The sequence below is a fragment of the Sparus aurata genome, chromosome 15 (genome assembly GCF_900880675.1).
Source record: "Sparus aurata chromosome 15, fSpaAur1.1, whole genome shotgun sequence".
Taxonomy (NCBI): domain Eukaryota; kingdom Metazoa; phylum Chordata; class Actinopteri; order Spariformes; family Sparidae; genus Sparus; species Sparus aurata.
In genome coordinates this window covers 16,699,272-16,713,706 of record NC_044201.1, presented here as the reverse complement: position 1 = coordinate 16,713,706, position 14,435 = coordinate 16,699,272, and the positions used below count along the sequence as shown (strand labels likewise).

General features: G+C 40.5%; 1 protein-coding gene across 2 annotated transcripts in view; it reads left to right on the top strand.

Annotated features, from left to right (window-relative positions):
• The window catches only part of LOC115596735 (gamma-aminobutyric acid receptor subunit pi), a 65,788-nt gene extending 51,769 nt beyond the window's left edge, over positions 1–14,019 (top strand). For both annotated transcript variants that reach the window (XM_030442126.1, XM_030442125.1), the window contains exons 6-10: positions 1,393–1,475; positions 7,593–7,730; positions 7,818–7,970; positions 9,437–9,627; positions 9,876–14,019. In XM_030442126.1, the coding sequence (XP_030297986.1) occupies positions 1,393–1,475; positions 7,593–7,730; positions 7,818–7,970; positions 9,437–9,627; positions 9,876–10,241 (931 nt within the window). In that variant the 3' untranslated portion in view covers positions 10,242–14,019. The remainder of the gene's footprint in view (positions 1–1,392; positions 1,476–7,592; positions 7,731–7,817; positions 7,971–9,436; positions 9,628–9,875) is intronic.
• Positions 14,020–14,435: the final 416 nt, after the last annotated feature.

Sequence of the window (14,435 nt, the reverse complement as noted above, 5' to 3'; positions counted from 1 at the left end):
TTTTTTGCACTGCTAGTATTAAACACTTGTGATAAGATATGTAGGAGAGGCAGGATATGTTACAATTTAACACATTAAACTTTATTGTTTAAAATGACTTCAGTGAACTGAACCAGTAAACTTCTCGTGTTCTTTAAAACCAGAACGCTTTCATGTCGACTGATATCAGCAACGCATGTGCCAATACTGATATATCTGTGATAGACCATTATTGGGCACTTGATGTATCAGACGGGCTCTGTTATGAAGTGTTGACAAATTTTCACTTATAAGTCAAATAGTTCAGGGTTTTGACACAGATCACACAACAAAGTGTTGGGCAGTGGTTTTAAAAAATGGCATAACATGCCAATTATAATTAATTATGTCCCGCTTTTATGGCAGATTATCTGCTCTCTGCTTGAAAATGTAGAGATGAGACTGTTCCCCATTCTGCTTTTGTACCTTACAAAACGGAATAACAGTCAGAAAAAATGCTTAACACTGCCACCTGGAACATGCTGTTTGAAAGGAGCTAAAGGGTTCCTGTTGAATATAGGATTTTGTAGGAAAACAAAAAAGGCATCAAGTAACTTTTAGCAAAGCAAGTGAGATTCTAAAGTGCTGACTGCAGCAACTCCTTACTGTCAGGAGATACAATTATGTCGATAGCCAATAGAGGCCTCCAGAGATGATGTGTCATGGCTGCATCACATCAATCATCAGAACAACACACTGTCACGATTCAGACTATCCATTATTCGCTGTATCGAACATTTACGCTGCCCAACATATTGATGCTTGCAAGAGGGAAGACGTACAGAGGAGACTTCATGTCCTCCACAGCTATGCCGACGATAGACATGTATGCAATGTTTCAGAAAATTCTTGAGTGAGTTAAAGCACCATCATGTAGAAATTGGCCTTTTGAGCATGTTTTATTATTATTGGCAAGTGTATATGTTCGGAATCATTTTCATGCGCCATGTCTTTCATGCATTCATCGCCTTCAAACAACTTTTACAACAACATGTGAGCAACATCAAGGAGCATTCATGCATGCTACTTATTCTTAATTGAAAGACCAAAGTTGCATCATTCTTTTGCCCTTAAGACAAATTAACGATGTGAGAGGCTCTCATACAGGCTGGTCCAGATTAACGGCATGACAGCAATGAAATAAAAAATATATCATTATCCTTCACCAGTGCTTTTTATGTGCCATGTAGGATTTAATGAATGGATTTCATATGCATCAAAATACAAGCTAGCAGCGAGAACAGGGAAAGAACTCACAAATCTTCTCTATTGTTTGTTTGGTATGAGCTTCAACCTCTGCGCTACTATTAAAACTACTACATTTACTGCAGGTGTCCTCTTTCCCTTTCAGTAACAATACTTCTGTTTTTTCAGGATTACCACCACCGTGGCGTGCAACATGGATCTGACCAAATATCCAATGGACAAGCAGACCTGCACGTTACAACTGGAGAGCTGTAAGGACACATCATTTTCAGTAAAGAAAACGTAAATTGTGCAGCTCTGAACTGTGGCACAGTGATCAAGCCCAAGGATCAAACAGATCGCACACTCTCATCTTCTAAACTGCTGGGGTGTGTACGTGCAGTGTTGGGGAGTAACGAATTACATGTAACGACGTTACGTAATTTAATTACAAAATGTACGTAATTGTAATCCGTTACATTACTGGGAGAAAATATGTAATTAAATTACAGTTGCTTTTGGAAATTTCAATGATTACAACTTAAGTTACATTTGAAAAATCACTGCAAAAGCTCGGATTTATGAAATAGTTTTTCGCCCCTCCTGGATTAATGTTTGTTTTTAGTTTTTTTCATATCAATATCCTCCTTCCAAAACTGACGCTTGTGATTGGCTCTCTCTGGTCATGTGCCATTCGACTCCACCGACAAACCGTACGGCGGCAGTCAGACTCAGCAGCACAGTGTCGGCGGCGCACAAGATGTTCCTGTGCTGGAAACACAGAAAACACTTCATACAGACAGAAGCCAGGCTTCCCTGTATACAAAGGTGGCTCTCTGTTAACCCGGCTAGATCACCATGGTAACTTATGCTTAGCTCATAACCTGGTCCCGACCAGGTTCTGTTCAGAGTTTAATCATAAAATCGGCTATAAAAGCGCCGCTGTTTCACTGTTTAACTCATTTACAGCTGGCGTCACCTTTACTTTGAAAGTCCAGTGGAGCTGGATCAGAACATTTGTACGGAGGGAGAGATCGCGCTGATCCGCTGCTGGTTACTTTCTCTCTGAGCGTCTCTACAGCTGTTCAGCTGAGGGGAAACGCTGCTCAGCTGTGGATCCGACTCGCGTCAGGAGGTCATTTATTAGACTATAGCCTGTTTACTTTATATACAGTCAGTCACCACTGAAAGAAGTTGTGCCCTCGCAGCAGGACAGATAATTTAACTTAATGTGGCCATGAATAAATTAATAGTTTCGCCTGTTATGTGTTGCCCAAACGCAGTAAATCTTGAGTATGTCTACTCTGTTTTCTCACATTTAAAAAGGTCTTTGTACAGAGACAACATGAGATTTGCTTGTAGCTTCAGCACCTAAAAAACGCACTGTAACCTATTTTCATACGCACACCAGCCTCGCTTTCAATAAAACACACACTGGCATTTTATAATTGTGATCAGTGAAATATATGAAAACAATCTAAAACACAGTTTAAAACAACAGTTGTTGTTGCTCTAAAGCTTCATATTTAAAAGCAGCTCAATGTAGAGCTGTCAGAAATTAAAATCATCCTCCTCTTGTCATATTTGCAGCAACACTGTTGCTTCAGGCTGTGATCAGGCTTTTTGTATCGCTCATACTCTCTCCATTAAAACAATCTGCTCCTCTTGGCCGAAATCAGCCTGTTGTCGCTCCATTTAGTGAGGAAGTGAGCCTCCTTCAGTACAGGCCGAAGGTCAGACTCATAATATATGGTTAAGCCTTTGAACTGAAAGGTTTATCACACTATAGGTCTTAAAATGTGAAAATTCAAAATTAAGAAAAGTAATCAAAATGTAATCAAATGTAATTAGTTACATTACTTTGAGAAAGTAATTGGAATAGTTACACTACTATTACATTTTCAACAGGGTAACTTGTAATTGTAACCAATTACATTTCCACAGTAATCTTCCCAACACTGTGTACGTGCCTGTGCGTGAGTGTGTGTAAGAATACATGCTTAAGTCACACAGCAGTCTGAAATTGCAGGGGCAATTCAGATCACAATGGAGTATTCTCCTGTGCGTCCCTTGTTAATGACTGTTATGAAAGCAGAGATGAAGCTGGAAGATGACTTGTGAAAATCTCTTAAAGGGATAGTTTGTCAACTTACTCTCTTGTTCTGATTTAGATGAGGGGATGGATGCCACTCTGCTTGTCTGAAGCTGACGCTGGAGACCATTAGCTTAGCGTGTTAACTCAGCTTTGTTAGCTTACCTCCTTATTCAGATTAAAATCAGGTCACTCCACAGCTCAAAAATCCCCCTATTAACACCTTGAAAACTTACAAATTAAAACGTTACATCTAGTTTGTTTAGTCCATATAAAAGACTAATTGTAAAAAGGAAAAGCTGTGGATTCATGACGACATCAAGAGTCAAGATTTTGAGTTCTGTTCACATAAAACAAAGAGGATACAACATGTTAGTCAGTGAACTTTAGAGATGTAGGTACAGAGCTGAGGGCACTGACCCACACACACACGTATCTGAATAGCATTCTTATACCATTTCTCATCCAAAACGACATATGATAAGTGCATTTTAAAGATAGGCTGTCCTTGGGGTGGCCAGTCCGATTTCAGGGGTGGCCACTGGCAGGGTGGCACATGTTCACTAGCTGTTGGCAATAGTAAGACAAATAAAAACAGAAATGTGCCAGCAAAGTGCAGGGAAAAGCAATGCATAGATGTAAACACTGTATGAGATAATATTTGGAAATTCACAAAAACTGGCTTTGTTTGTTATGCGGGCAGGAAATGCACCTGAACACTGTTGTTAGACATTTAGAGTACACAGTTTGTTTTGTTGTGAAACCAAACACACAGCCCAACATTTGTTTGTTTACAACAAAAGTCCACATGGCACCTTTACTGCTCAGATGTGAGGGTGCATTTAAAACCCTTTTCCAAGCTCTTTTCCAAAAATGGACTTGCATTCCCTCTAGTGCTTTTCTCTACCAACCACTCAAAGCGCTACTCTAGTCTTAACCTTTCACACACACTCACACACCGACGGAACAGACATAAGGAGCCGTTTGGGGTTCAGTATCTGGCCTCAGGACACTTCAGTGTGGGATCCACATAGGAAACCAACAACCTTTTGGATTGGACGACCCCACTCTACCTCCTGATCCAGAACTGCCTACTTGAACTACTCCTTTACTGACTCAAATATGCTTTTTATAGCAGCCATTCACCACAAGCCTTAAGGCATCCTATATCTTTCTTTTTTTTTTTTTTTTTGGTCAGTCCTGTCCCTGACAGAAGCCCACCTAATTTACAAATCCTCTAAACTCATATTAATGTACTCTGCCAGGAGGCTTAAAACATTTTTCAATTGTAAGGAGTTCTGAAACATATTCCTGAAATATAAGGGGAAAGATTTGGAACATGTTGACACATTTTTAATGGTTTAAAGTCGAAATGAGTTGGCAGTCTGTGTATAATCGAAGCAAATTGTTATTAAGATCATATAACACGAAAAGACAGATTTTTCGGGCTCTGAATGAGATGGAACTAAGAAAAAAGCCCTTCACGCGTCTCTCAGCCTCCCTCGCTCTTCTGCCTCCTTTGCTTTCCACCTCGCTCTTTTCCTCTGTGCTATTTAATGACAGCCAGCCAGGCTAAGCTAAGTCTGATCCCTGCCAGAAGCCCACCAGGACCTCTGTGCCAAATAAAACATTTAACGGCAGCTCCAGTCCCCACTTAGCAGACAGAAAGACATCTGGAGGTTAAAGTTAGGTAACCGAGAAGATGATGGATCCTTATTCCTCTGCTTCAATAATTCCAGCCTTAATATCTGCCTCTCTCTCTCTCTTTCTCTCTCTCTCTCTCTCGCTCTCTGTCTGCCTCTCTTTCCCACAGTCGCTCTCTCTCATCCTTGCCACTCTATCTCTGCTGTTTTCCTCTCTGTCACTCGTTCCTTCAGTCTCCATCTCCCTCTTGCTCCGTCTCTCTGCCTCTTTATGAAGTTGTATATTCAAGGATTCATTCCTTTTAATGCGGTGCCAAAAGTGGATCATCTGCACAGGAGGGAGGTTTAAAGAGTGCGGCGTTGTGGGAGGGTGCGGGGTGTTAAGATCGGGAATGCGGTAAAATATTAAGTGCGTTCCGATGGCGGAAAGAGTCAGTGACAGTCTTTTGTGATCCTTGCCTTAATTTCACTTCAGTGGTGGCTCTTTAAGGAAAAAGAAAAAACTCTTTGGTTGTGAATGTGGCTACTTGTGTTCAAGGGGGCACAGGGCGCGGAAGGTTGAATGTACCCCCATGTTGCTCATTTCCACGCTATTGCACAGCATGTCACTACCCATTTGTCTCTCTAACTTGTACAGTAATGTCAGGGCTTCGGGTCAGGAAAATAATGAGTACTTCTAGTCAGATAATTACAATGAGAGCGGAAACAGTGAATTTACAGGACCTTTAAGTCACCACTGCCCTTCATTAGGGGACTCTGCTCCCAGCGTCATGGCTCACGTTGGTCAATAAATCATGACGCTGTGTTGGTTTGAATTGGAAGAGCAACAGCAAATTAATGAGCGTTTCATGTGCAACAGTGTGCAGAGATGTACTCCCCTGACTTTTCTTATTCTCTTGCTCCCTCTGCAGACAAATTGGAAGAATGCACCCGAAGATATTTTCCTTTCCAATAAGCGCTTCCTCCGTGAATGTTACCATAGGAGCCACATCAGTTCTTATTAATTGATATCGTCATTGTTACACGGTGCTTTCAAAAGAGCTCCCACACATAGCTGTGGGACTTTCGGCCATATTAATATAGCATGCTTTCTTATTCCGTGTTTTATCTGGTTTATCCAGGCTCTCCAGGGCTGAGTGCGAAATGCATGATGAGTCTGTTAGGGAGGGAGTAAAGCTCTACATCAGCGCTTTTCTGCACCCCCTATGAAGACGTGAATAAACACCACAAATGCATTTCCATTAGCCTGTCGGATGTCGGTGTGTCAAACTGTGTTAGGGTGAATAATGGGACAATGCTGTGTTGCCGCTGTGACAGAAATAACATACATGAAACATTAACATTTTGTTTTAAAGCCAGGTTGTTGTAGGTACACACCAACGTTGAAATCATGTGTTGATTGAAAGGCAGGCAAACTCGAGTGTTGCACTTCATCACCATTTGCCTCTCAGGGGGTAACGTGATATCTTAAAGTAGCTTTTCTAAGGTGTTTTTCAAATTCCCTTTAGCGCTTGCCAAATGTTTCTCTTGTGCTGGTGTTTAGCATCAGAGGGTATTTACCACCCACGATGGGTTGCAATCCCAAACAACTCAGCCATAAGAGGATCAGGCGTTAGCGTAGCTTGAGCAATTAACATTCCCAGCTGTTCCCACCACAGCTACTTTGAAGTTCAGTGGAAACTATTAATGCACTGTTTGTGTGTCTTCTTCATCATCATCACCATTATCACCACCATCATCATCACAGCTAGGCTAATGTGTAATGCACGCGTCATATCTCCACCTCGACAAGCACTGAAAGTTCCAGAAGGAAATGTAAAGGGCTGTGTTTTATCCACTCTAGAGCACTGACATCAGTGGGTTTAATCAGCTGGTTAAAGGAACAGTGCATGCAAGAATGATAATACAGTCATGATGTACTCACCCCCATGCCAATCGAAAGTCAGCTGAAGTTTCATAGACTGCAAAAGGTTTCTGGAGCGTCACAGCTAAACAATGTTCTCCTGAACACCAGAAGTAGATGGGAAACAACCAAACAAAATTATAGAATGGCCCCGTACAGCTCATCTGCTGTAATCCAAATCCCCACGAGCCTGGAGATCCCACAAGGATTTGAAAAAGACGTTATTCACATCCTTTTTTTCTAAACTGAAATCTTCACTCTAGCTGCTGAGCTAAAAGCGTTTGCCTGCACACCGTCTGAAGTGGGTGCACGAGCTCGGCCATTGTAATTAAATTAATGTCTTTACAAATTAATTGTGGCTTGTGGGGATTTGGATTACACGAGAAGATGTGTATGGGGCCTTTTATGTTTTGTTTTTTTTAAGTTGTTTTGTTTCACATTTGAAAACAGTACCCATCTACATCAGTTGTTTAAGAGAATGCTGCCGCACTGTTCTGTTTTGAAGCTCCGTAAATGTTTTATGTATCATTAATGGCTGAGTTAAAATGTTTTGGTGAACTATTCCTTTAAAGAGAAACAAATCAGTCGAGTTGGACGCCACAACATCAAAACAACGACTTTAAAGCAAAGACAATCCAGCCATTAACAGGTTTTGCGCAGACTTAAGGGTAACTTATTTGATCCTTTGAGAGTGAAGCTTTAACTTTAATGTAACCTTCGTGAGAAAGTCATTTCTCCCTTTCTCCTACAGGGGGTTACAACATCAATGATGTAATGTTCTACTGGACCAGAGGAAATGAGTCTGTCAGCGGTTTGGACACTCTACAGTTGGCTCAGTACACAGTAGAGGACCACTACACGTCTGTCTCAGAGGCTGTTTATGAGACTGGTAAGTCCTCATTGGTAGGATTTTCTGATTCTCACACATTACTTGCTTTCAAGTAAATTGAAAGACGTTTTGTCCCTCTTCTTGAAGGCAATTACCCAAAGCTGGTGTTCCACTTTGAGCTGAAGAGGAGCATTCTGTACTTCATCCTAGAGACCTACGTCCCCTCCAGCCTGCTTGTTGTCCTCTCATGGGTTTCATTCTGGATCTCCCTGTCCTCTGTCCCAGCACGTATCTGTATAGGTATGGGTTATGCGAGTACACGTTTACATTGCACCTGATCTTACGTAGGTAGTGTGTATCTCTTTATGTGCTGTGTACTGTTTTTATGAGATCAAGAATTTTCCATCAGGCATCAGCAGTAGTTTTACTACTACACAGATATAAGAAACTTTTACTCTAGTTTAGTAAACAGTTTAGTTGGTTTGGCTTTGATTTTCCGAGGGGCTGAGAGCTGAAGAGAGCATCTTTGACACTGGTGTTACCAAGTGGGAACATTCAAAAATAGATGTTGTATTGAATTAGATCCTACCCCCCGCACTACTGCAGGGGGCTCTGGGAACACTAAGTTCTTAAAAACTGACAATGCTACAACATGTCCTACTCCGTGACACACCGGATGTGTCAGTACAGATTATCTCAGTTGCCTTTGCTTGTCTCTTTGTTGTTCCTCAAAGGATACAGAAGTATTTACCTCATTGTTATTACCAAACAAAAGACCAAAACACAGGAATGAATTGAAACTCTTTAACAATTATTGCAAGTGTGCCCTAATCTTGTACTGTAGCTGTACAAACTGTGAGGTATTTATTGGCCACACAGTTGCATTTGGTGATATGTTTCTTAATTTTACCGAACATGAGCACTGTTGAAGGTTTCTGTCCTCCAAAATGTGGTTTCATCAATTAAGTATTCCAAGTTTGGAACAAAAATCATTTGGATTTAGAACAATCTAATCTCAGCTCATCTTCGCACCCATCTTTACATGGGAGGAAACACCAAGGTGAATGTGGAGATGAACACCAGCTGCAACCGTATGAATCTTCTTGTCAAACATCTTGTACCTGTGCTGGATAATGAACTGGACAGCCTCTGTGCCCACATTAGTCTCCAACAGGATATAACGAAATATAACAACCTTTCTTAAGCAAAATCCTAGAGTATCTGACAGTGCCATTCAACCAAAGAACCGGTTTTATAAACCAAACTGACAGAACAGAGGAATCTGGAAAGGAAAAGAGTAGACATTTGCTTTAAGGTTACTCAGAAAACATTTGGTGTGACAGTAGGATAGGCAAGGGAATTTACATCGGTCATTATCACAGAAGTCTACATCCCACCCCAGGAAAGTACAGAGAGAGTCCTTATGAGACCTTGTAAGGACCTGAACTGCTCACTGATCATGTTCTCATTGTTGCTGGAGACTTCAATCAGTCTAACCTTTAACTGGCAGTAATGAAGTTACAAGAGCAACTAAGCTATCAGCTTTACACTACGAAAACAGACCTAAGAATGCCGCCCACCCCGACCCCATCATATATTATTACTAGAATTATTTGTAATGCAGGAACTGGAACTAGAGCTTGGCTGATTGACAGTCTTACAGAAACACAAGCCAACAACCAGATACATTTCCCGCTGAGGAAATATGTGTTATTGAATGGTTGATCAAAGAATCTGTAGTTTACTAGCGTGTTCTTGTGTGCCAGGAGTGACCACAGTGCTGACCATGACCACTCTGATGATGGGAGCCCGGACGTCACTGCCCAATGCCAACTGCTTCATTAAGGCCATTGATGTTTACTTGGGAATCTGCTTCAGTTTTATCTTCGGAGCGCTTATTGAGTATGCCGTGGCTCACTTCTGCACCCTCACTCATCCCGACGCACACATATACATGGTGAGACCTTCCTGGACATATGAGTTATCGTTATTTGCTGTGGTCATTGCGTTGTTGTGGTCACAGTCATTGTATTCGCGATGCTGGTCATTGTCATTGTCATCATCACCATCATCGTCATCTTCATCATGTCATCATGAGCAGTTTGGGGTGAGTTGGCCAAGTGCCACAAGCTCTTAAATAAAGATGTGTCATGTGTTTGTTTCCATTTAAAACTCATTCTTTCTTTGGCTCTCACTCTCCTGCAGTACGGCCACCACATGCACGACTTCGACGACGAAAAGAATGGCATGGTCCACACCATCTCGAGTCACTCCAACAGGGCCAAGAGACGCAAAGAGGCCGACACAACTCCTAACGCAGCTTCAGCCTCCCTAGAACTCACTGTCAGCACGTCCAGCCCCTCAGGCATTGAGCCTAACCCCGAGGCATCGCCTCCAGAGCCCACTCACTGGTGCATCACTGTTCTGACCACCATCCGCAAAGTGCTCCGTGCCATATATTGCTGTCACGTGGAGAACCCCCACCACATAGACAACTACTCTAGAGTCACCTTCCCCCTCTCTTTTGTCATGGTCAACCTGCTGTACTGGACATATTATCTGTACTTTTAGCATTTGCTTGTGTGCAGCAGAAGTTCCAGAGAGTGTAAGACAGAGAGCGTATGCAGACAAGAGGTTTATTTTACTGTATGTATGTACAGTAAGTGTAATTTAGGTGTGTTTTGAGTTGAGTGTGTAAACTTTCTACATTTGGATTCATAAGCAGAGTAGCAAACTCACATAGGGTTGATTTTTGGGGAAAAAGTAAATGCTTATGATTACAGCTCCATTTCTAAATATAAATGTATAATTGAGTCTGGTGTTGTTCAAAAAATAGGCCCACCTGATACTGACCGTGTGAGATTTGATCAATTCTGATCATCACCTTGAGATGAAGCGAACGTTGCTTGCAGGGGAAAAAAATTGGCCAGTCTGCATATTTTTTTGCCGTAGTACTTTCGTTTTATGTGTGTCACCGGGCAGGTTGTTACCATCTGACACGGAGAAGATGGAGCTGTAATTTAAGGCTTTATGACAGAATTTGCTAGCATTGCTGAGGGAGAGCAAATGCCTGTTTCCACTTTGATTCTCTGTGATGGATTGATCATTAATACTTTACAATTTCATTTTCCATTTCTGCCTGCAGGTATTACATTTAAGGGGAAATAGGAAAAAATAATGGATGGGAGAAGAGGGGATGGAAAAGAGAGACAAAGGATCTTGAAAAATAACTCAGCACGGAGGTTGTGTTTAAAAACTATAAACCAGTCTTCAAGTACAATCATTTACTTTGCAGTTGAAATCTCCCTCTTTCTTCTGTGTCCTTCCATGAGTTATTTTTAATTCACAGAGCAGTGCTGTCTCTCTTCGCCTGCATTCACTTCTTTTATTGACACTATAAATGTAGTGGCCTTTAATCCTTTCAGTTGCATTCCGGAAATCTGGTCACTATGAACAGTTTTATGGAACTTGTCATCAGACAAATCTGTCTTGCAGTTTCACAAGGAAGGTGGCGTATGAAACACCATGAAAATTCGAAATGTTGAATAATAAATATATATTATATGGCATAAAGATGACATCATGCAATTATGAAATTATTCATCAGATTTAATATACTGTTATTATATATAAAGTTTTAGGATTTTTGTTTTGTTAAGGCATATTTTTTTCATGGATTTTTCTTTATTTGAGAATTTTCCAACCTATGTCTTTATTTCATAAAGGCATTTTCCTAATGTCATGTCACTTTTTATATCATAACGCTATGCCTCAGCTAGCGAGGCGCAACAGCTGCTAACAGTTTTTGACCAGCTAGCTTCCGTTAGCTTGAAGCACAACAATGCTAATTAAGTCTTAATCAAATAACTACCTTCTGCTGCAATTGCTTTGTTTCCAAAATAATAAAATTATGTCACAATTTAAAAAAAAAACTATCTTGCACTGTAAATAAATGGTGCAAAGAAAGGCATTGGGACTTCCTTTGTATTTAGCTAATCAGGTAGGTAGGGTAGGCTGGTAGCTTAGATTACTGACTTGGCACCAAACCGAGGAGCCAGTGTTAGCAGTGTTAGCATGTTGGCTAAATCAGTTTTACCTTGGTAGTGCTGTGATTCTAACAATGTTCCTCATTGTGGGAAAAAAAAACAGTCTTTCTCTTTGGTTCCTTTAGCCCAGAAGTTGCCCAGAAGAAGAACAGTGGGTGAGCCAGACAATGTGTCAGCATCTGAAGGGTAGAAAGGTAAAAAGTGACATTATGAAATCAAACTGGCGCTCAGATTAGTGTTGTTCAGAAATGAAAGAAGATTTTTGAAAAATAACATATTTCAATAACAATTTCTGTAATACATTGAAAATAAAGCTGTTATCATAAAAATAAGATTGATGAAAAATATTTCACAATAATGGGAACAATTGCTTAATTTCTTAATCTCACTTTATATTCATCAGGTTATTATTTAGCTAATATAAAACACAGTGGGTCTCCATACGAACTGGACAGGTGTAATATAATATAACAGAGCAGATAAACACAACAGCAACACCTGATATACAGGTACCATGTAACAGTGACATATGCGCGCTCTTGGTGTTGTTGCTGTCGGTGTTTCTCACTGTGCTTCTTGTGACACATAAAGCAGTATTCAGAACTAGATGTGTTAGACATTGTGGAGTGATTTGAATATGAATGAAGTGGCCAAAATATTTCAATGGGATGTCATCATCTGAGCATTATCCGAAATGAAAAAATTCCTGGATATGCTACGCTTGAGATATCACGTCTCTTCGGTTTCTTAAGGCTGTTGTCATCTTCCACTGTGTTACTGTTGAGTGTTTCTGTTCAGGTGATTCAGTATGTTTGCTACCAGTGATGTGAACCAAAGAACCAAAGATTCCAATTTGATTTTACTGTTTTCCTTGGCTTCCCTTTAGTTCCTCCACTAGTAGACTTTAAGTTCATTTTCAGATGTTAATATTATGTTTATTATACATTAGATATTTCTGAACTGGCATGCAATCAACGAGCAGATGAACATGACACTTGAACATGACACTACATTTCAGATAGAGAACTGGATTCAGTTTAACAACAGAAATGCATGTTTATTTATTACTGTACTCAATATTGCTGTGACATACTCTCGCTCATGACATCCCATCATTAAGAACTACCATTCGGTGTGTGCTGAACGTAACGGCAAGCGAAATTATCAATATCTATTTCTATTCAATTGCCTTTTTAAACTGTTTATGTTCATATTTTTGCTGCATTGCCTCATGTTTTAATCCGGTTTTGAATATGTCATAAACTACAAAACGTTTTGATTGTTCTTCTTGCCTGATGATAATAGAAAAGTAGGATTAAATTTTTCCGTTTTCTGTTCTTCCTGCATGGTTATCAAGTGTAACTTCTGTTGCTACTGCTTTACTTCATTTTGATTTGGCTTATTGTGATGCTCAGATCAGCTGAGGCTGTTGAAAGGAGTAGATCTGTATCCATGATTGTTAATGATGAAACTCTGAATTGGGGTCTCGTCAGGTTCAGATGTTCAGGAAGTTCAACCTTCTCTTCTCATTTTTAGTTATTTGAACCTTTTCTTTGAAAGAATGAGTGCTCAGTGACAGTGTTTGTTTGCCTCCGACTGATGAAGTCGGCCAGCACTGACCCATTGAAATAGTTAACGTGATAAAACACAGACTGTCAGCTTTTATACAATATAGCACCATGGCTGTAGTTTTGATAGCTACCTTCTCAGTGTATAGTACAAGAAATTAATGCCAATATGGAGCCAAAGAACCACAAGAGCAACCACTCAAGCTTCCCCATCAGGGTGGATGCAAAAAGAACATTTTGCCACCCAATGATGAAATTTATCCCTTGAAAAGGCTCAAGAGCATCAATTGTCCTATGGCTCCATGGTCCCAACTACATTATCAGTGCTGGGTTGCTGTCGATGGACAGCACTATAGATGGTTACACATATTCAAGGAAGTTAATGAATCGTAGATACAAAGATGTGGAACAGGACATTATGGGCAGCGTTGCCTGGGCAACATTTGGAGCAACTTTTCAGCAAAAACGGGCAACAGAAAAATGGAAAACGGCGACCTTGGACTACCCTTTCTTTCCTGTTGTGGGACGTGTCAAATAATGCCTCAAGGTGATGTTGGCTACCAACCTCACAGTCCCTAGGACCTCTTCATGTGAAATGTATTTATATACTGTAGTACCACGATGATATAAGCACCAGTTTGCTTAACCTGTTGTAAATAAATAGTAACACTATGCATGTTTATTTGGTGTATGAATATGAATGATAGCAATAAAAGGTTTAATGTGTGCTTTGTTGACAGTTGTTGTACATTCTACTTATTACATTATGGGAGCTGTGATATTTGTTTGTAAAGATGGCATCATTATTTAACAAAACGGTTAGGGTTAGGGTTACTTTTCTCAAAATGTAAAGGAAGCATAAAAAATGAACATTTTATTAGTTATTTGGGGTTACGACTAGAATAGGTTAGGGTTAGGGTTACATGCTGTAATGTTGCTGCAGTGCTATATTTACCCAAAGGCTAAGTTTTAGCTCCTGTCTCTTTAAGGCCCTCCTCCCTGAATACCGTGTCTCCTCTGATTGGTCACCTCACACGGGCCTGACTCGGCACCTCTAACAACAACAGCAGCTGTGCTAAATAAATAACTATGCACCAAACTAGCTGCTAGGCATGCAGTATGCAAATGTGTGACATAGTGACATAGTGTGA